General features: G+C 45.2%; 1 protein-coding gene across 3 annotated transcripts in view; it reads left to right on the top strand.

Annotated features, from left to right (window-relative positions):
* Window positions 1-22,594, top strand: part of VPS8 (VPS8 subunit of CORVET complex) — a 205,136-nt gene extending 182,542 nt beyond the window's left edge. For all 3 annotated transcript variants that reach the window (XM_069472823.1, XM_069472821.1, XM_069472822.1), the window contains 2 exons: window positions 18,624-18,704; window positions 21,889-22,594. In XM_069472823.1, coding sequence (XP_069328924.1) covers window positions 18,624-18,704; window positions 21,889-22,038 — 231 coding nt within the window. In that variant the 3' untranslated portion in view covers window positions 22,039-22,594. The remainder of the gene's footprint in view (window positions 1-18,623; window positions 18,705-21,888) is intronic.
* The last annotated feature ends 335 nt before the right edge of the window (window positions 22,595-22,929 follow it).

Genomic DNA, 22,929 nt, shown 5'->3' with positions numbered 1-22,929 from the left:
CAGGCAGACATGAGTGAGTACAGCACAGTTTAGGAAGTGGGGGTGGTTCTGTATGTCTTAGATATGAAAGCCTGGGGAAGTCTGGTGAAAAATAAATGGAGGTCCACATCACAAAGAGCCCTAGTCTGTGAAGTTTTCTTTTTATCTTGAGGATAAGGGTTTCCATCAAAGGTAAGATTAAAGGCAGAAAGACCAAGAAGAATAAGACAGTTGTCCAGGCAAGAAAAAAGGTCCTAAGTCTAGGCTGTGTTAATGGAGTAAAGAGATGAGATAGATTCAAATCTTAGCTATTTTTCCCCCAGAAAACCTTTCTGACACCCTTCCTAAGTCTGAGTAGATGTCCTTCCTTCTTTGAGCTCATAGCACCCTGAACTAGTCCCTACCAACAACACTTAACCTTGATGTGTCGAGATTACCTCTCTATTTGATGTCTATCTCCCATTGCCTCTTGAGGGAAGGAACCGCATGAGTCTTGTTTATTGTTGTATCCCTAAGTGTAGAACAAAGTAGTCACTTTATGAAAGAGATCCCACAGGACTTCGTGACTATATATGGGAAGTGAGGAGAAAAAGAAGTTTCTGGCCTAGATAACTAGAGGAAAAACAAACGAAACATCATTGCTGTTCCAGCATGGTCAGTTCCTTACTGAATCAGCATTACTCTGAGATTTACGTGAAGATGGATATGAAACTCAACACCTAATTATTACTTCTCTAGTTGGGTATATATTTCTGTGTGTATATGCTTGTGTGTGGGTATGTATATCTGCGTATATGTTCTGGTTCTCCCCCTTGAGCTATAGTCTCTCTTCCCAAAGTCGCATTGACAGATGGATGCAGCAGTAGTGTGTGAACAGTCTCTGCCAAAGTGACATGTGTAAGAAACACAACGGAAGCAGTAGTGTTCTTGATTTAGCCAAAGAGTCTCTGTTGACCGATAACTGATGGAAGTGTTTGGTGACTCTGCTGTCAGTATTGGCCCTGCCAAGAGCTGGATTCAAGTGCTAAGGAAACAGGAGTCATGTTCTGTAGGGCTCTGCTAACTTCTTGGGACTTTCTTTTAGGTGTGTCATGCAGGAGTCACTTTTCAGAATGTCACTGTTCCACTCTGCTGCCATGTGTCAGAGTATGTGGCACATTCCACAGCATGTATCTTTTCACAAGCATCTTGCATCATATTCTTTACAAAAGCTCTAGATTTGAAATATTTATTGTATAAATATATAGTATATAAAATTTGGATATAATATTTATTTTATCTATATAAAATTTCTTCTTAATGGGCTCTAGCTGATAACTTCAGTAACAAAGTTGGAAGATACACCTGGTTCCCTAGGACCTTTTCAGTGTTGCATCATGGATGATCAGAAATTTAAAAATCAGGAATCATTGCCTTCAAATAAAAATTAACATAAAAGCTCATTACAGGCCGGGCGCGGTGGCTCACGCCTGTAATCCTAGCACTCTGGGAGGCCGAGGTGGGCAGATCGTTTGAGCTCAGGAGTTCGAGACCAGCCTGAGCAAGAGCGAGACCCCATCTCTACTAAAAATAGAAAGAAATTATATGGACAGCTAAAAATATATATAGAAAAAATTAGCAGGGCATAGTGGCGCATGCCTGTAGTCCCAGCTACTCGGGAGGCTGAGACAGGAGGATTGCTTGAGCTCAGGAGTTTGAGGTTGCTGTGAGCTAGGCTGACGGCACGGCACTCACTCTAGCCGGGGCAACAGAGAGAGACTCTGTCTCAAAAAAAAAAAAAAAAAAAAAAAAAAAAAAAAGCTCATTACAATGAACTCCCTAGAATATATAATATTGGAAGTATTGATGATGTTTGAGATGGATCAAAGGAGTTTAGAGAGTTAGTTGAAGGCAGCATCAAAAACCACTCAGCTACAATGCTTCTCTTCTTAACTACTAAAGAAACACCAACCAAGAATTTTTGTAGCAAAGTTGGGTCTGTTATGTACATAATAACCAGAGAAAGCATTTTGTCCTACATCTTGATGACAGATACATAGTTACATTCTCTGAGCCATCTTCTGTTCTTAGATCAGCTTTCTCTGCTGGTGCGTTTGCAGAAGCCTGAGGGGCCAGGTGCTCTGGCTGAAGACTGTCCTCAGGCTTGGTGCCACTGGAATGTCCACAGTTGATGTACTCCTCAGAGTAACTTCTTCCAGTTAGGGACAAGACACTGGGAATGAGAGAGTGGAAAGCCTTCCCAATAGTTCTGTGATTCTATTCAGTAAATATTCAACAAGTCTCTGTTAGGTGCTAGGCTTCAGAGGGACGATGGTCAGGGAAATGTAGTTCTTGCTCTCAGCACATTTACAAGTTAATGGTGACTGAACTGATGGGCTTAATAGCCAAGCCTCTCGGAAATTGGTTGTCACCTTCTCAAGTATTCAAGTATATTATAAGATTTTGGAGCTGATTTTGGTGTTGTTCCAAGTGTTCTGGTGAAGTAAGGCTTTTATAGCCCAGTTCCCAGTCTTGCCTCTCATGCCAGGAGTGTAGACAACTGTACATGTTCATGATTTTTATTGAATTACAGGTTGGCTTTTTTTTTTTCTTTTTTAAGGGAGAAAGCCTCACAATTTTACAATTTCTATAAAAACAGGAAAAGCTGGCCACAGTATCTCAGCTGGCTGGCCCTAAGAATGGCTGGTTGACAGTTTCACAAAAGTCAAGGGAAACATGAAATGAAGAAAGAACTGAGATAGATATAGCATTTTCTAGCCATCATTTGATAGCAGCTTAAATAAAGATTCGTTTACCTTTTGATGTGTCACCTTTAACCCTTTCCTACAAGCCCTCATAGTCAGCAAAGTGATAGCCCTTGACATGTAGATGTGTCTTAGAGTATTTGCCTTAGCAGGACTTGTATCTAAATGTGACTTCAGTGCCTCTCTGATCAAAATATAAATAAATGAAAGAAAGAAAAGAAAACAGAGGACATGATCTGGTCTTTGTTTTTGCACAGGCAGCATTGAAGATCTTAGCAAGCCAGATGCCTTTTTATGCTGATGTAAAGAAGTTGAGGTCTAGCCTTCAGACATCAAGAGGGCAGTGATCCGGAGAGCACTGGTTTGGAAGAAAGCACAGGCATTCTTAATAGTTTAAAGGACAGAACTGGTGTCTGTGGGTAGCCACTGTGGACATGGAGATGTCAGCTTGGTATGAGAATTTTATAACAGTGGTGACTGTGCATCGTTTGATCAGTGGCAGGATGTCTGTTGCTCAAAGCTCCTGTGATGGGTGAGAGGTTGGACTGGTTGATTTTTAAATCTCTTGGAGCATTAAAATCTTATGAGTCTACAGTTGTATTAAACTCAAACAAGGTACATGTTCACTGATGTGCTGGATGATTTTAGTTAGACCCTAACATCCAACCTGAATTAATAGATGTTGTCTATCAAAGAAAAACAAATCTAGGCTTATGTAAGGAGAGACTTTATTGTGGAGAATTATTGCAACAGAGGGAAGGGGACTATTGCAATTGGGAGAACACACCAACCTTAAGATCTACAAGGGTCTCAAAGATCAGGCAGAAAGGAAATTTCTTTTGTAGGGAGGGAGGGTTAACAAGGTAGAAGGAACTAGATGTGGGGGAGTGGGTGGAGGGATTGGACAGCTGATCGGGAATATCTTTCTGTTTGGTCAGCTAATTCACAGAAGGAGCCATTAAGGAGGGACTGTGTGCTCTGGCTCAGGCTGAGGGTGGATCAGAGTTCAGAGTTCAGGGGCTTGGGGGAAGGAGAGAAGCTTAACTAAAATTTGATTTCCAGTTAATAAGCATTTTGATTTAATGATTTTTTAAAATTAATAGACTGTATTTTTTAGAGTACTGTAATTTTAGGTTTATAGAAAAGTTGAGCAGAAAGTACAGAGTTCCCATGTATTTCTTTTCCTTCTCCCCCCCACCCCCAGTTTCCCCTATTATTAACATCTTGCATTGATCTGGCATGTTTGTTACAATTGTTGAGCCAATACGGATACATTATTATTAACTAAAGTCCATGGTTTACACTAAGGTTCCCTCTTTTTTGTTGGTTCTAATCAATGTACAATGAAAGGCATCCACCATTACAGTATCATCATCCAGAGTAGTTTTGCTGCCCACAAAATCCCTGTGCTCCACCTATGGCAATTGTGAATAAAGCTGCAGTAAATATCCATGTGTAGGTTTTTGTATGGGTGTAAGTTTCAGCTCATTTGTGTGAATACCTAGGAGCATGATTGCTGGATTGAATGGTAAGACTTATGTTTAGATTTTTTTTTTTTTTTGAAATTCACAAACTGTCTTTCAGAGTAGCCGTACCATTTTGCATTCCCACCAGCAATGATGAGAGTTCCTGTTGCTCCCCAACCTACCAGCATTTGGTGTCAGTGTTTTGGATTTTAGCCATTCTAATAGGTGTGTAGTGGTATCTCATTTTTTAAATTTGCAATCCCCTAAGGATACAGGATATTGAGTATCTTTTCATATGCTTATTCTCCATCCGTATATCTTTTTTGATGAGGTCTTTAATAATTAATCATTTTTCAATTTTTTAGGCGCTTGTGTTAGGGTTTTTTTTTTTGTCTTCTTTTTCTAGTGATATGCTAGAGCTTACCATATGCATCTTAGCTTTTCAGATGCAGCTGCTTATTTAAACTAGCTTAGTTCAAATTAAATATGGAAACATTACTCTTATATAGCTCTGTACCCCTTTCCCCCTTTTTGTGGTATTGTTATATATAGTACAGTCTATTAATGTTACAAACTCAACAATACACTGTTGTAATTATTACTTTACCATCTGAAGTCATTTTCTTAGTTCAGTAAAGCTTTATTTCCACCCACCTCCTTTGTGCAAATATGTTACACATATATTACATTTTTATGTATTATAGGCCCAACATTCCATTATATACACATTATTAATATTTTATAAAATTGGTTTTTAAAATCAGTTATTAGAAGAAAGGAGGGAAATATGCATTTATACTGTATTTTATAATTACATAGTTATCTTTTCTAGTTCTCCTTGTTTTCTTCATGTGGGTTTGAATTACCTTCTGGAGTCACTTGATTTCATGCTAAAGGACTTCAATTAGTAGTTCTTATGAGACAAGTCTGCTAGGAACAAATTCTCTCAGTTTTTGTTTATCTGGGAAGTCTTTATTTCACCTTCATTTTGGAAAGATAGCTTAGCTGGACACAGGATTCTTGGTTGACAGGATTTTTTTTTTCCTTTGAGCATTTCAAATATGTTATCCCACTGCCTTCTGGCCGCCATTGTTTCTGCTGTTAATCATATTGGGGTTCTTTGTAAGTGACTAGTCATTTTTCTTTTGCTGCTTTCAAGATTTTCGTATTGTCTTTGACTTTTAGCATTTTTATTATAATGTATCCATTTGTGGCTCTCTTTGTTTTTATCTTATTTAGAGTTTGTTGAATTTCTTGAATGTGTATTTCTCAATAAATTTAGGATGTTTTCTGCCATAATTTCTTCAAATATTTTTTCTCTCTCTCCTTTTCCAGTACTCATTTATGCATTATGTTGTGTGATGATGCCCTGCATTTCTCTGAGGTTCTGTTCATTCTTTTTATTCTTTTCTTTTTTCTGTTCTTCAGCTTGCATAATCTGTATCTTGAATTTCACTAATTCTTTCTTTTGCCAGTTCAAATCTACTGTTGAGCCTTTCTAGTGAATTTTTTATTTCAGTTGTTGTAGTTTTCAACTCCAGAATTTTCATCCAGTTCTTTTTTTTATAATTTTTATGTTTTTATTGAAACTCTCTAGTTGATACAACAATTGTCATCATACCTGCCTCTACTTTTTATTTTATTTTATTTTTTTAAAGATAGGGTCTCATTGTCACTCAGCCCTGCCTTTTTAAATTGTGCTTTCCTTCAGTTCTGTGAACATATTTATAATGGCTATTTTGAAGTATTTTTCTATTAAATCTGACATTTGGTTACTCTTATAAGCAGTTTGTGTTACCTGATTTTTTTCTGGGGTTTGCTTATACTTTCCTATTTCTTTGCATGCCTCATAATTTTTTAATGGAAACTGGACATATTAGGTAATATAGTGTGTACTTTGGGTACTGGTCCCCTGTCCCCAGGGCTTGTTATTGTTATTTGCTTGTTTAATTTTTAGTGACTGGCTGGATGAGTTTAGAGAAGTCTACTTTACTCCACTTGTTAAGCTTCTGATATTGCTCCTCAGAGTGATACAGCCCTAGGTATGCCTACAGTCCCCCTGGGATGACAGTGGTTTTGGCTTGGCTCTCTGTTTTTCTCTGACCACACTCAGCTGTTAAATTCTACTAATTGCTTCTGCTGATTGCTCTATTGTTCTCACCAATGCTCTAAAGCAGAAATTGCTCTATAAACCAAGCCAGTCAAGTTGTGGCTCCTTTTAAGTAAAAGTTTCTTACATTGGTTTTTTGATATTTCTTCTGCCCTCCTGAAGGTTCCTCCCAGTTGTCTTTTTCCTCAGTTCTCTCCTGCAAAGCAGAAGCCTGCAGTCTGTCAGGGGTGGGGAACCTGCAGCCTTAAGGAGTAGCCTTAAGGCTACTTAAGCAGGCTCCCCACCCATGGCTAGGTTGTACCTTCATTAAATCCATGAATCTTCTCCCAGTCGCCTTTCACCACTACCTCCACTGTTCTTAAGAACACACTTAGGTTTGAACTTCTCCATGCTCAGTTGTAAATGAAGTCAGTTCCTTTGGGAAGAGATTAGGAGCTATTTATGTTATGGTCTGCTTCTCTCTCAAGGAAAAATCTCTGAGCCAAGGCTCTGAAGCTGGGGGTAGGGATGATGGCAATCTTCTGTCTGAATATTACCACCCCCCCATGCTCTAGGAGCTGAATGCTGTTGGAAGAGGGTAGGAACAGCAGCCTGAGGTCCTCTTGGCCTGCCTCTCCTGGTGTGGAACCATTGCCCCATAAGCCAGGGCAAGGGTGATCAGAGGCCTGGAATTTTCAACACACAGCCCCCAAGGTAGAGCTTTCATTCTGTGAGTGGAGGCTGCCGGAGGAAGGGAGCCCCCATCACTTGTTGACTGCACTCACCTAGGATTTGGCCTCAGTAACACATAGCTGATGGCAGGATGAGAAATGCTGAAGTCCTGCTCCTGCTAGGGAGAAAACATTCCAACCAGGATCTTGGGAGAGAGGAAGCCTCCTGTTTTTGGCTGCAGCAGTCTGGAGTGGAGTTGGTGTAGTGGGGAAGGGAGCAGTCTTGGTTCAGGCACCATAGACATTCACCTTTCTTATCAAACTTTCATAAATTTTTTTGGATAGTTTCTTCATTTGCTGTTTGTCCTTAAAACCATTTCTAGAATCTTTAAATACTTGGGTTTTTTTTAATAGTGTTCACCTGTTTTCATTTGGAGCTCGTTTTAGTCTGTGTTGCTATAAAGGAATACCTGAGGATGGAAAATTTATATAGAAAAGAGGTTTATTTGTCTCATGGTTTTGCAGGCTGTACACAAAGCATGTCATCAGCATCTGTTTCTAGTGAGGTTTCAGGCTGCTTCCGCTCACGGTGGAAGGCAAAGGGGAGCCAGCATGTGCAGAGATCACATGGCAAGAGAGGAAGCAAAAAAGATGGGGGGAAGGTACCAGGCTCTTTTTAACAACAATTAGTCCCTGCTGTCACAGGAACTAATAGAGCAAGAGCTTACCCTCCACCCAAGGGGAGGCATTAATCTAGTCATGAGTGATCCAGTCCCTTGGATAACATCTCCCATTAGGCCTTGCCTCCAACATTGGGATCACATTTCAACATGAGATTTGGAGGGGACAATGTCCACACTATGTAGAGCTCCTCATTGCTGTCATGCTGGAAGTCAGCCTCTCATCCATTTTTAACAAGCAGTATCCTGCGTCTGCCTAATAAACTATCTCCTGAGGCAGGATGTTCCATGTTTGGAAGCTCTAAGATAGTTCTTCCTTATGGTGGTGACACCCCTCTACCTATTGATCCTGTCTTTCCTCTAGAAGCTACCAGAAAGATGTTTAATACCTCCTTTATAGAGCAGCCTTTTCAGTCCTTCGTGTAGTTGAAGTCATGAATCCCCAGTCCCTGGTGTGAGACCGTCTCATTGCCAGTGGTGGTTCTTTATTCTGTCCTGTACCCTCTCATCGTGTGGCAGTGAGTCCCTTATCCAAACAGGTAGTGCCATTGTATCTACCATCTTCTTGGAATTTGGACCCTCCAGTTGAGACTGTTCATTGAGTTTACAAATGGGCTTTCCCCCTCCAACAGTGTTTCCTGGCAGAGCTTTTAGGCACTTACCACAGTACGTGGCAGTTATCATTTTTCTCTTCAGGGCGTGTGTGTCAGAGCCACTAGCAGCCTGTTATTGTGCATTAAAACAACTCAGTAGGCCATTCTTAATTGCAGTGTGCTGAATTATCACCTATTTGTACAGGTCATGGAATCCAAACAGAGCTGTGCAGAGTTTGAGCTGCTCTAATGTGTGTGGTATTCTCGGGAGGCTGATGTGCTGCTACTGCAGAGTATGTCCTTCTGTCTGGCCCACTGTCCCAAATCAATTATTGTGCCACCCCAAAAGCTCACACTGCTTCATATAGTGTCAGGATATTGGATTGGGTTTGTTCAGGAAACAGTGAGAAATCTCCTATGGCTAAAGCGGAAGAGAAGGAAGAGAAGATGAGAATGAAATGTGAACTCGTGCTTGGTACAGTCTGTTCTGTCTGACAAAAGTCACTGCCTTGGGACTTTTGTGTTTTGTTGTTTTCTGCAAATATCCTAGGGGCACTCTGGTTATGATTTACATTGATTCTTCTATCATGACATGAGTAAGTTTTAGCTCCCTGGTTTGGTTTTTTTTTCTTTTTCTTCCTTCCCTTCTTTTTTCCCTTCTCCCTTTCTTCCCTTCTTCCTTTCTTCTCTTCTCCTTTTCTTCCCTCCCTCCCTTCCCTCCCTTTCTTTCCTTTCTTTCTTTCTTTTCTTCTTTTTTTGAGACAGGGTCTTGCTGTGTCACCCAGGCTGGTCTTGAACTCCAGGGCTCAAATGATCCTCCCACCTCAGCCTCCCAAGTACCTGGGATTACAAGCATGTGCCACTACACCTGGCTAAGCTCCCTGGTTTTGTAGTGAAATATCTACTAATGATAGATATTATTCCAGATATAACATATCCTTAAAGGAGAGACCCCACTACACATTGTTGAGCATCTGGATTTTGTTGTCTTCCTTTAGAGACTTTTGAGTTTTGTTCTAGCAGGCTATTAATTACTGCTAAATCAGTGACATATTTCTGAGGCTTATTTTTAAGGTTTGTTAGGGCAGATCCAGAATATCCCTGTCTCTGGCACATGGCTTTCTGAGGGTCTCATTGGACACCAGGCTGTTTATCAAGGTCTTCCTCCCTCACTGTTGGTCCTCCCAGGTCTTCCAGCACTTTGCAACCTCCAGAATCTCCGTCTCTCTCACGGCTCAATCGCTGTTCTCTGCCAAGCCTCTGAGTCTTGCCTGTGTATGTGCAGCTAAAGGCCAGAAACTGAAGAGGGCCCCTGTATAGAGTCCTAGAGCTGCTTCCCAACTCACCTTCCTCCTCTTCAAATGCTACCCAATCCCCAGCCCCAAACTCCTAATCTCTAATTCCTCAGTTCATCTAGATTTCCAGGCTCTCTGTGTACCGCAGTCCAGGGAGTACTTCCAGAATTCCAGGGAAATCAGGGGACTTTGTGTGCTCCCCTACTTTCAAGGATCACAGTCCTGCTCTGCCTTTTGTCCAAAGTGTGGAAATAGCTTCTGCATATATTTTGTCCAATATTATATCTACTTAGGATGGGCAAGGTAGTTTAGTCCACTACTATCATTTTATCATGGCAATATTTGGAAGGCTCTAGTTTTGTGGGGCTTTTTAGGTATAATAAACAATTATTTAATATATTAATTTCACTGTTTACATTTCTCATTTCACTTTACTTCTTGCCTTCCTCCTTCTAACAACCAAGTCCTACAGAGAGAAATGGTGCGAATGTTTTTCTCTCTTTCAGATAGCAAATTGCTGTCTAAAATAACTGCAGTACGGCCACAAGCATCAGTATTCTTTTTCCTTTGGTTTGTTAACTTGTGTTGGGTTTTGCTAATTTCAGGGTTAAACTCGCTCTTCCAGTGGATTCTGTGTTCCTCTTGTTATCGGATTATCATTTTTAGGTCTATCTATCTACTTAAGATGGGCACAAATACTAGAGCTGAAAACATTTCAGCAATCAAGGCTTTGATTGAAAAATCGTTAAGGACCCTGCCCCTCAGCAGCATCCGTCACGATAGTTGTTTGACTTTCTTCTTAAGCAGGCAACAGTGAGTTAGATAATCAAAAAATGGAAATCCTTAATTACATATGTGAAATGAATGCTTTCCCTGTTTTCATTTTTTTTTTTAATAAGGCCAAACACTTGGCCTGTGATAAGATAAATGGGGGTTTCTGACTAGCAAAAGAAACATGCCACCCCATAAGAAGCTTTCTTTGTAACTCTGCTTCCCATAAAAATAAATCTTTCTGGGGTTTTTTTTTTTTTTTAATCTTCCTTTCCTGACAAAAAGACAAAGCAACGATGGAATGGCCATAGTGTACCACGTGGCAAGACTCAAGTTTGCATAGGACAGCGCCCCCAGGAAGGAGCGAGATTGAGGGACCCCGCCTCACTGCCATCCATCTCATGTCCCAGTGCTGTCATTTTCATTTCTGTTCACAACGGTCCTAATCTCTGTCCTGCCATCTCTGGGTAATTGCCTCTATTACATTGCGGGAGCAACATAAAGCAATTATTTTTTAATCTGTTTGGGAGTTTGAGTTTCCCATGCCTGGGAAGCAGTTACACTAAGATACCAACCTTTTCGAATATTAATAATCCCTGTCAAGAGAATAGGAAGGTTTTAATGAATTTGACCAAGGAACTACATTAGTTGTCTAAAAATTCAAACTACATTCTGCAGTATTTTATTTTTTTTAAATTCATTCTTTTAGGCACAATGAGATTATCAGCTTTTGCCGCCAAAGATTTTCCCCATGTTGCCTTTCAAAGCACATTGGAGTAGCCAACCATGTGCAGGTACAGTATGTGGGTTTCAGAGACATTAAACCAATCTGGGAACATTTCTTTTTGCAAGGGAGCAAAATGGATGGACAAAACCAAACAAGAAAAAATACTTGTGTTCCCTCATATAATGACACGATCTTTTGTGTGGTGCTAGCTGGATGGATGGCGCCACAGAGGATCCTGGCAGGGCACTCAGGCAGTTGCAGCACCAGCCTCCCGGCAGACTAGGCAGCTCAGCTTGTCCGTGGGAAGCCCGCAGTACCGGACACATTTATAGCACCTTATGTTTGTCACAAACATGGTGTAGTGGGCTCTAGAGTCAGACCTGTTATCAAGAACTGCCCTGTCTCTTACAAACTGTATTTTTTTTTTTTTTTGAGACAGAGTCTTGTTTTGTTGCCCGGGCTAGAGTGAGTGCCGTGGCATCAGCCTAGCTCACAGCAACCTCAAACTCCTGGGCTTAAGCGATCCTCCTGCCTCAGCCTCCCGAGTAGCTGGGACTACAGGCATGCGCCACCATGCCCGGCTAATTTTTTTTTTTTCTATATATATTTTAGTTGGCCAGATAATTTCTTTCTATTTTTAGTAGAGACGGGGTCTCGCTCTTGCTCAGGCTGGTCTCGAACTCCTGACCTCGAGCGATCCACCCGCCTCGGCCTCCCAGAGTGCTAGGATTACAGGTGTGAGCCACCGCGCCCGGCCCAAACTGTATTTTAATGTGTCTGAACCTCAGTTTCCTCACATGTAAATTAGAGACAATACATTCTGCCTCATTGGGCTAATGTACGCATTAAACTCAAAAGTAGCTGGCATAGGGCCAGAGACAAATGGACAATGGGAAGTGTGTTGTGGCCACTCCCCTTCCCATGCCCCTTCCCTCACAAGGGCCTTGTGGGGTAGGCTGTGCAGATGTTTTCTCCGTTTTATAGATGAGACAGCTGACATCAGGGATAGCTACACAACGAATTCGTGGGACTAATTACGTGTCGGAGCCAAGTTCAGAGTTTTTTCTGTGATGGCAGAAGGCATTTGTGAGCACCTAGTGTGTGCACAAAGCTGTCTTTACGTTGTATGTGAGGTGTCTGACTGCAGAACTGAGCTCAGTTCTTAACACTGGGCTCTGGCCAAGCCTTCCAGGGTCATTTTTGAACAGAACGCTATCAGCTGTAGTTATTTCCATCAGCTGCTTGTTTGCTTTCCTGAGCCTTTTGTTTATAGCTTATAGGCCTGATGGGATGAGCTTTGAACTTAAAGCCGAATCATGAAGGACCCCCAGATTGAGGTCAGAGGTCACCAGTGTTACAAGAGCATGATTTAGGCACGTTGAGCCAGGTGAGTCCTACTCTGCTCCTGACACAACCTTTTGGGTCCCTTGAAAATGACTTTCTGTCAAGCTTCTTCCAGGCTGATGCCGAGAGCATGGCAGGTGAAAGAAATCTCTGGAACTGGACCTTTGGCACATCACTGGACCCCAGGACCTTAATTTCTTCAACTGTAAAATAATAATAACAAAAATACCTCCCTTGTAGGGGCTTTGAGATGATTAAATGAGGTAATACATGTAAAGTGCTTGTAGTGGTAGCTGGTACACAATCACGTGCTCAGTAACGTGAGCGGCAGCCGCCATGGTGTGGTGGATCCTCCTTTTTGTGTCTTAAACCAGCATTTTCCCCTTGGTGCTATCAAAAGGTCACTGTGTTGTTTTTTTGTAATTGTGGTATTGAAGGTCTTGATCTTTTGTGGATATTTTGCACTTAGTCTTTCACAGCCTCGATCTCCAGCCTCAAGCACTCACTCCCCTTAGAGCTGGTCATTCTAGAGCTCTGATTAGTATCTAAGTGACTCTCCTTCAGAGATGTTCAGCCAGATTTTTCCTCCTTTCTCGGGGCAGCTTAGCAACTCATCTGCCTGCTTTATTATTTCATCAACTAGCTCATCATTAGCTATGAGCTACTGAGGTTTGGAGGTGTCGGGAAATGAGAGCGTGTGCAGGGTCAGGTTCAATCTGAAAGCAAACTGTGGTGTTGGGGGAAATTTTAGAAACGGTATTTTCTGTTTGCACAAGGGAAGGAGGTGTGGCTTTGCTCTTATCCCTGAAGCCAAAGTTTCATTTTAGGCAAAACCTTTAAATATTAAGGACCTCTAGTTTAAAACAGCTTAGGTGGTAGCAGAAATCTGGCTGAGACCTGTAACAGATATAGGAAGAGATTTGAAAGTGAGGTCGCGGGCAGGCGGGGAGGGACGTGGGAAATGTGCTTCTCGTCCCACTGATCCTCTTCCACCTCCGCCCCGCTTGCCGCCAGCAAATCACACACGTGTCTGTGGCAGGCCCCTGGGAAACAGAAAAGGCAGATGGTCATGTTGCAGAATTACACAAAGCGTCCCATGTCTCTCACAAGTGAGGTTTGACCTTCGCGTGTGTTAGGTGGGAAGACAATTAGGAAAGGAAATGTTGGGGTTTTGATTTCAGGACCTTAGTTACTGCAGAGAATAACTAAGAAATGAGACTGTCCATGGGTTTGTGTGTGATTTGGAAGGCTTCATATCCAACATCTCTTGTATTATTTCTGTCCCTCTTCTGGGGAATCCGGCCTTCAGGGTGGCAGTGGATCATGGCTGTTTTCCTATGTTGAAACGTGATATGTTGGGTAAGAGGTCTGTGGATCCTGAAAGCCTGGGTTTGTTTTCTTCCTTCCAGCGGATGTAATTACAGCTCTCACTTCCACCACATCTGTGAGTCACTGAGCTTTAAAATGTGCTGGCGTGCTATGTTCGCCCAGCGTCCCTCTCCCTGGGGCTCTTGCAGATCATCAGGACCTCATTTTCCACCGGATTTACTTTAATGCTGAGTGTTACAAGGTCATTTCCAGGGCTGTCACTGTTGCTTCCTCTAATGTTCAGCTACGGTTTAATTTTTAGCAAGAGCTAAATGGACTTCACTGGACTTCATTATAAGGAAGAAAGAAATTTGCCCCAGCAGATAGCATCAAATGCATTTTTCCTTCCCTTTCAATTGGAAAGTCACTCCTAATCAATTCTGTGCTGGGGGTTAGATGGTCTGGGTGTCGTGGGAAGGATGCTTTATGTTTATGGATTTGAACTGAGATCGTGTTCAAGTGTTGTTGCTCCCCCATTATTTTTTGTGTGACACTGATTTGGCAAATGAATTTCTCTGTATACTGTCTGTAGACTGCAACTATTATTTCTCTTCAGAGCGATCATGCGTCTTTGTGACATTGCCTCTACTTGGTTGCCTTAGTTTGCTTCTGATTATGCAATAAAAGCCATGATTAGCTTCAGTAAACATTACTATTTTACTTCAAACTGTAATGCCCTAACTGCCTGTTATCTCCTAGTGCCTGAATCTTTTCCAGATGGTGGAGTGTGGCCCGAGGTGGCATTGCCCTTTAATAAATTAGAACATAGACCCAGAGCAGAGATGTGACCTGCTCAGGTTATACAGGGAGCTGGTGACAGGATTAGAGCTCAAGTTTCCTGATTCTCAGCCCACTGCTCTTTCTACCAGACATTTCTCTCCGGGAGCACAAACAACACAATTTGCAGTAATCATGGCCACTTATTGAACATCAAAAATGCGCCAGGCCCATACATTATCTCTAATTCTCACAACAATTCTGCAAAATAGAATTTTACAGATAAAGAAACGGAGACCGAGAGAGGCTAAATCACTTGCCCAGAGCCACTCACCAGTCGTGGGCAGAATCGGACTGAGCCCAACTCTGTCAGGAGGCCCGCTCTGTGCTCTCACTGCATTGCAGAGGGTGTGCGAAACCCCAGGGAAGCAGCCAGAAGAAGAAAATCTGTTCGCTTGCCCTCCCCGTCCCTTCACCCACTCGCTCAGCAGATAACGATCCCGTGGCTGCTCCGTGCCAGGAACAGTACCGGGCGCTGGTGAGCGAGACAGGCCGCCGGCCTTAGGGAGCGCTCGTTTCCATGAAGTTTTCCCTCTCACCCTCCCCACGTCCTTCTTATGCAACATCCCCCACCTCTGTCACTGCCGTTTTGCCTGTGCGCTGTGCTTCCATGTCTCTTTCCGTTTCTTTAGCCACATTAGAACAAGGTTCACGCAACCCGTGTACCGTGGAGACTGGTGCTCTGTGCAGCACCTGTAGGCCCTCCTGTGCCCTCCAGTTAGTAGCACTTAATGCGAACTCGCAGTCCTGAGCATCTACTGTGCGCTCTGTGTGCACTGCCTCCTTTAATCTTAGTCATTTTATGTGGTGTAGCTCTTATCATTTCCCCATGTTACCCCGACCCCCAAAGGAGAACCACCCAGCTCAGAGAGAGTAGGCAATTTGCCTAGGATTATGTTGTTGGTCATTGTTGAAGGCAGGAGCCAGGGTCTGGGCGAAGGCAAGGCCAACTCTAGTGCACGTGGCCCTCCAGATCCCCAGTGTGGCCCCTTGACCGAATCCAAACTGCACAGAACAAATCCCTTTACTAAAAGGGTTTGTTCTGTAAAAATTAGATTTAATCAAAAGGCCGCACTCAAGGATCGGAAGGCCACATGTGGCCCTGAGGCCGCAGGTCCCCCACCCTTGCGTGGGAAGCAGGCCCTGCCCCGTCTGCAGGCCTCCCTGGCGTCCAGCGGGCAACAACAGAACGAGGCCTTTAACCACAGGTCCCACTCTTTTGGTAAATTTGTCTACCTTCTTAAAAGTACTTATGTTTTCTGGGATTTTAAAAATAATTCTTTCCCCCAAAGTGGATTAAATAAAATAAAATTGATATTTTCCCTGAGATATAGGACAAACATGCAAGACATCACAAATAATCTTTACAAAGTCCAAGTTGTTGAAAATCGGAAGACAAATGCCAGTGATTTCACATGGGGCCGGGAGAGCGAGTTGCTGCCTGTTATTACTCCCAAAATCAGCGGCTCACAATAAATAAGGATGTGCGATTATTTGGCAAATGTTTGTGGAGCATTTTCTGGGTATAGAGCACTAGGAATAGAAGGATGAATAAGATCCATTTCTAATATTCAGGGGTTCACAGTCTAAAGGGGCTGACAGATAAACAGATACGCTCCAGTGACGGCAGCCTCGAGGTTCTGCCTGGGTCACCCAGAGGCGCCGAGGGGAGAACCCAGCCCGGTGTCATGAGGGGCACTCGGAGCAGGCGTGCTAGAGAGGGGGCAGAACGGAGGCTTTGTGTCTCGTTGTGTGTAAGAGTGTGACTTGCACCCCAAAATGTTGTAATTTCAGGGACATTTTGATGATTAACATAGATAATGTAAGAGCATATTTCAAACAGGGCGTGCCCTGACAAGTGCAATATGTGGTTATCATACCTTAGTATCCCCTGAAGTTTGGTTATCAATACTGGAGAAGATGAAATCTTTTTGTGGGGTTTTAATGCCCCAGAATCTGCGAGACATTACACTCCTCTTGGCTTATTCGTCTTTGCGCCCCAGGGCCCGATACAGTAGGGGCTCCAGAAATATCTGTTGAACCACAGAGGCGAATCCCAGTTCCCGAGGCACGAAGGGCACGGGCAGCAGTCAGTCAGCGTGTCGGAGCCTGCGCAGGCTCGGCAGAGGCCAGCTCCATGGGCCGTCTGGGACACGCTGCCTTCCCGGCACTGTCGCCCCCACCTCAGCTTTCCAGCCCTCAGAACCACGAAGCCGAGTATGGAAATCCTCACCTTAGTGCTGTATGAGTCATCCCCTGAATGCTTCCTGTTTAAAAATACTCTCTCTTATTCCAGGAAGGATTTTTAGGCAGGTGAGCCTCTACTAGGTGTGCCTGCAAATAGCTCTCTTCTTTCACCTCAGATGACTTGTCTGCAGACACTTTACCGCAGGGACGTGCACGGCTCGGCCAGGGATGGGGTGTCTCTGTCCTGCAGTGACTTGGCCTCAGAGGGTTCCCGGGCAGCCCAGCAGTTACTCCTGAGGTCCACCTCTGGGTACCCAGGGCAATGGCTTCTGTTATGAGAAAGAACCTGTTATCTTCAGTTATTTCACACCCGTGGAATAACCACATTTTTCAATTTCGGAAGGATGTCATTGTTGGGAACCCCTTCTCTTGGCATCTCCTAGGAGTTAAGGGCCTAGAGGAGGAACGAGAGATCATGGCAGTCCCAGGGCTCAGTGCCAGCCCTGCACACTCACCTTGGGAAAAAGAGGACATGACAATGCCTTTCTCATAGAGTGGTTTTGAAGATTGAGTGAGATAACCATGGCAAACACCTAGCACACAGGGCTTGGCACACGTAAATGCTGAATACGTGGAACTGTTATTAGGGATATTATTTGCCCTGTGCCTCCTCCGTGCATCCGCTCTGTCACTCTACTCCCGAATTTCTTCCACGTCCTGTCACAGACATTGGTTTTCATCACAGTTCTGGTGGCTACTCCTGCAAGGACTTGCCTGTACCCAGCACCTGCTTCTGATCACCTCTTGCACCCCCTCAGCCCACAGGCCTCATCCAGCCTGTGTAGACACGTGTGCGTGTCCGCACCTGGACCCTTCATCACTGAAACCCTTCTTGTCACATACATAGGGACTATGTTCAGCAATCCTCTGTTCACGCCAAGAGAGTTCATAATAAGGGCAAAGAAAGATATCATCTTACTAATCTTATACATAAACATAAAACCACTTCTGAAACCAACTTTTAACTAAGGGTATCTCTAAATTGGATTAATAAAAGCTAGCATATACTGAGCCCTTGCCTGGTGCCAGGCAGGCTAAAGACACTTGAAATATATATTAATATCTCATCTTTTCAGTAACTTCATAAGGTAAGTATTACCCCCTCTCACAGGTGAGGCAGTTGAGGCTCAGAGAAGTGAAGTGACTTGCCTGAAGTCACACAGCATGCTAATGGCAGACTCACCTCTGACTCCAAAGCCTATGGCTGTGTCCTTCAGGATCCTATTTCCTCTCTCCTGGTGTGAATTGGGTCAGATCCACTGTCTCAGTGTCAGCATTTCCACCACAGTAACAGGTGGAACAAAACAAGACTGTTGGTCTAACAAAACAAGAGCAAGTTAGACTTCCCAACTCTTCCAAAAATCAGACTAATCTTGCAACCCCATAGCTGGCTACCAGCTTTATAATGAGACTGAGAAGTGCCGTGGTATTTCATTCACAATGCATCCCCTGCCATATGGAGAGCAAAGGGGTAACTTGGCCACGTTAAGGATTATGGATATCGGAACGCAGGGCTGGAGGGAACTAAATTGCTCTTCATGGCGATGGCAAAGAGAGATCAAGAAGCCCTCAAGAAAGCTCATGAGAATGGGAAATTAAAAAAAAAATGGAATGGGAAATTTAGAGACCACATTAGGGAAGGGTCCATAGATAGGTCAACCTGAGGGCAGCCCCAGGAAGGAGTGTAGAGGGACCTGCCCATTTCTAGTATATGCTCAGTCTCTCTTTCATTCCTTGCTGGCGGCATGGATTTTCTTCAGGACGATGAGGGAAGCAGCACATCCTACTCCATCACAAGCATGGGGCAAGTTTGGAGACTGTCATGGACCCGGCCACATGGTGTTATTAATCTTATTGTTTTTGATTTCCCAGGCAACCTCAGAACCTATTCTGGATCCACAACAAATCCAAGCGTTTGATCAGCTTTGCCGTCTCTACCGAGGAAGTTCCAGGGTAATGCTTGTGTGGTGGTTAAATTTTTATTTCCCTGTTTATAATTTACTATTGTGGGAAGGCAGTATCCTCGAATCCTCCCTCTAGACTCCTCCTTGGCCCAGAAGGTGCCCCGGCATTGCTGTAATGGCCACGCAGCCAACCAGCCCAGGCCCCAGGAAACACTCAGAACTCGGCACAGGGGCAGAGGAAGTGGAAAGATATCTGTCCCTCACCTGCCATGGGCGGTGAGGACACAGAAGGGCTATGTTTGACCTGCCTCCAGAGGCCTCATCCAGGAGGCCTTTATTAAGATTGATGACTGCCAGATCCATCCTCAGCCCCAGGCCCTCCTGGGCATCTGCACTGGTGGGATTGGTTTTGGCCATGAAAAACAAATGCAAATCAATAGTGGCTTAAACAAGATGGACGTGTAAATGCAGGTGGCCAGGGCACGTCCACGCACCTCCCTCCAGATCTTTTCTATCCTGCGGTTCTGCTGCCCTTGGCATGTGGCTCATACTTGTATGGTCCAAGACGGTTGCTCCAGCTCTAACCATCACATCTGTATTCCTGTTAGCAAGAGGGAGAAAAAGGAAGAAGAAAATAAGCCCTCTCTTTAAGGAGCATGCCTAGAAGTTGTACACGCCACTTTCACTTACCTCCGTTGTCTAGAACTTAGACCCATGACCACACCTAACTGCAATGGAGACTGGGAAGATGGTCATGAGCAAAAACTCTTGGTATCCTATAACTGTGGAAGAGTACAGTGTAGGGGTCACTGCCGTGACATCAGTCTGGGTGTCCCCCAGGCACTTCAGACACGTACTCATCAGCTTTCTTGGCCTGCCTCGGGAATGGCACCTTCTCTCATCCCGTCCCCTAGAGCAGAGACCTGGCAGTACCCCCAGCTCATCCCCACCTCCCCCTCCGTCCACTCACTGGGGAGATCCTGTCGGCATCTTCTCCACTTCTCCCTTTCCCTCTAAACTGCCACTGCCCTGGGTCGGGCCTCCTTGTCATTCAGAGAGGCCACTGCAGGTTCTGACGGGTTAGAAATCCTTCTGTCCCTTCCCCATGCTGCTGCCTGGGTACGCTTTCCAAACCCAAATGTGTCCTGTTACTCCTTGCTTAAAACACATCTGGATCTCCACCACCTCCCCTAGATCACACCTGATTCCAGCTGGGTCCAGTTTGTTCTGACCTTATCTCGAGTTTGTGCAAATGCTGAAGCTCCCTCCTCCTGGTCCCTGTTCTTAGGCAGACACCTGCTAGGTTGCTTGGCAGCCCGGTGGAAAATGGTGTTCCCTCTCTGAGCACTGGTCTGGGCAGAGGTTGTGATTCCAGGAGACTTCTGTTTCTGCAGGGGCCCCCCAAACCCCAGACATGCTCCAGCAGCCTCCTGGCATCACCCGCACCCCTCTTTCAGCCAAGCACTGCCCTAGGAGTTGGGTTTCTGGGCCTTCCAGGGAAGTTCTTCTGCTCTAAACTGTTGAGCCCTTATTCAGGGCTCATCAATTTCCAGAGCACAAAGTTACAGAAGTAGAACACCAAAATATCTCTTCTTGGGAAATAAAAAATATATTTCTGTGGTTGATCTTTCCACCTCACGGTGTCAGAATGTGAAAGCATTGAGTTTAGCATCTGTTGCCTGTTCCGTCCAAGGCCTTGTACATACGGTCCTTGCAGAGAACTCATAGGCTGATGGGCAGCTGAGAGGGTTCTAGAAGAAAGGATGTGGCACACGGTGAGACTCCGGCACAGCAAAGGACGTCTCTCGTCATCCCTGACTGGATGGCTTGAGGGAGCCTGCACAGGTGTGACCTTGGCCAGCTAAGGGACTTGCAGTCAGAGGTTCAGAGTCAGAGTTACTTAATTGTAACTTAGATCATAGTCATGTCTCTAGGACTGGATTATTTTTGATAAATTGGCACTTAGAACTTAAAGGCCTTCTGACGTCTCCCCAATTGCCACAGCCGAGGCTAGTGAGTTGTCAGTAGAAGTGACAAGTGGACACATGAGCCTTGTGCCATCATTGCCTGCATGAGGGGAGAGCCCCTTGCCAGCGGTCAGGGAGCAGCCAGAAGACAGAGCGCCTGGCAGGGCAGGTGGGAGGACACAGGTGACAGGCAAGCTCTCTCTAGAGAAGGCAGGACTCTTGGCAGTGTGGCTGAGCGGAAATCGCCACACAGACCTGAGTTTGCATCTCACGTTACCACTCACTGCCAGTGACCTAAGGCAAGTCACTTCACTTCTCAGCACTCTGGGTTTTTCACCCCAGAGGGTTGTTATGAAGGCCTAGAAATAACACACACGTAAAGCACCTAGCAGAGCGCCTGTGCTGAAAGGACACTCGGTAATCTTACCTGCGGCCATTAGAATCCCTCAGATTCAGAGGGATGCAGAAAGCACCTTTGGGTGACAGGGGTGGCCCGTCTGAGCAGTACAGCCCGGCTTCCCAGTGGGCTGGCATTAACATTTCCTCCTACCATTCTCTCGTCCTTGCCAGGTCTTCCAGAATTGGAGTCACTAACAAAATGAGGGTACTGCTGGTGTCCCGGGTGGGAATAGGGCAGCTGGGAACAGGGAGGACACCTTTGGAGGAGAAGGTAGTACGTGAGTTCCGCTCTGGAGGCCGAGTTTGCACTGGTGGCTGGGCCTCCATTTGGAGCTATCCAGGTTACAAAAGAGAAAGGTCAGAGCCAGCGGTCATAATTCAGGATCATCCACCCCAAGGAGAACACACCGAGAGGGAGAGTGTGGAATGAGATGAGCTGGGAAGGGAGAACCTCCGCTCAGGCCATGTGCGCAGGGAGGGAGGGCGGGAGGGCAGCGGCGGGCCAGGCACGGCCGCTGGAGCGGGAGTGCTTGGCATGGGGCAGGTCCAGGATGGAACTGCTCCCCAGTGGCAGGCGGAGCACGGTCTGTGTGTTGGGGAACGAACCAGTCCAGTCTTATCATTATTGAACGAGGAAATTTAGGCCCTAAAAAGTGAAGTGAATTTGCCCAAAGTCACTACTGGTTTGTGAGATACAGACCTCGGAACCAAACCCCAGTTTTTCACTCTTGCCACGATGTAGTGCTGTCTCTCGTGTATCCGAGGCAGGAGAATTCAGGACCCTCTCCACCCCTGCTCCCCACACCCACACACACAGATTTTCTGCGCCCCACAAGCCTTGGCTAACGTGCGTCCCCTCCTTTGCAGTTGGCTCTCCTTACGGAACTCTCCCAGAATCGCAGCAGTGAGAGCTACAGGCTGTTCAGTGGCTCCCAGAGCAGCCCGGCTTTCAACAGCATCTTCCAGAATGAGAACTTCCAGCTGCAGCTCATGCCCCCGCCTGTGACTGAGGACTGAAGCCTCCCTGGGGCCTGGCCTGGAGACCCAGGACGAGGATCCCCGGGCCACTGGAGATCAGCCCGCCTCTCCGACCAGCTTGGCCCGCGCTGCCCCCCGCACTTCTGTGCCCAGGGCTTCCACTCCCGCCATGCGCAGTGTAGACTCCCTGTCTCTTCCACAGTGTTGTCACCGTGTCATTTCACCACACTGGTTGATTTAATTTTGCCTGTTAAGCAAAGGAATGGCACATACCTCCATCCAGCTTTTTAGGAGATACATTTTGCCTGTTGGGCCTTTTTCCTGTTTCCCCTGAAGCCTAGAAAGTGGGTGGAGCTTGTGCAGATGGCATTCCAGAGCCTGTCATCCTCCATCTCCTCCAGCTGATGGAGAACATGAAGGAACTTCAGCTTCCGCAGGGCACGGCGGCTGGCCGGGCTGCAGTATAACTGGAGCATGCGTTGGAGAGAGCAAAGGACCTGTGGGCTGGGGGCGTCTCCCTTGTGATGTGTTTATGTTAAAACCCGTTTGTGACTGTAAGATTTGCCCTTCCTCACAATAAATGCCTCTGTGTTAAGTTCTGCGGGCCTGCTGGCTGGCTGTCTAGCTCTCAGCCTGTCAAGTCATGGGGGACATTTAGAGCCCTGTTGCCACAGTGCAGGTTCATTAGCTCAAAGTGAGGGACCCTGACTGTGGCAACCCCACTTCATTTGGATTAACAGCTCCATCTGCAGCCTCTATTCAGAGCAGCCCGACCGCCCAAGAGCTCCTGTGACAGGTGCTAGACTGGCAAAGAGAGTAGTACTAGTACAGTTTTGGGCCCTGGGACTTTGTCACCACACCAAGAGACCTAGGTTTCCACCTCACATATTCAAATGGTCCGTTTTATCAGTTCACTCAGAAATGATGAGG

Source organism: Eulemur rufifrons, chromosome 7, assembly GCF_041146395.1.
Source record: "Eulemur rufifrons isolate Redbay chromosome 7, OSU_ERuf_1, whole genome shotgun sequence".
In the NCBI taxonomy this organism is placed as follows: domain Eukaryota; kingdom Metazoa; phylum Chordata; class Mammalia; order Primates; family Lemuridae; genus Eulemur; species Eulemur rufifrons.
This window is presented reverse-complemented; position numbering and strand designations above follow the sequence as displayed.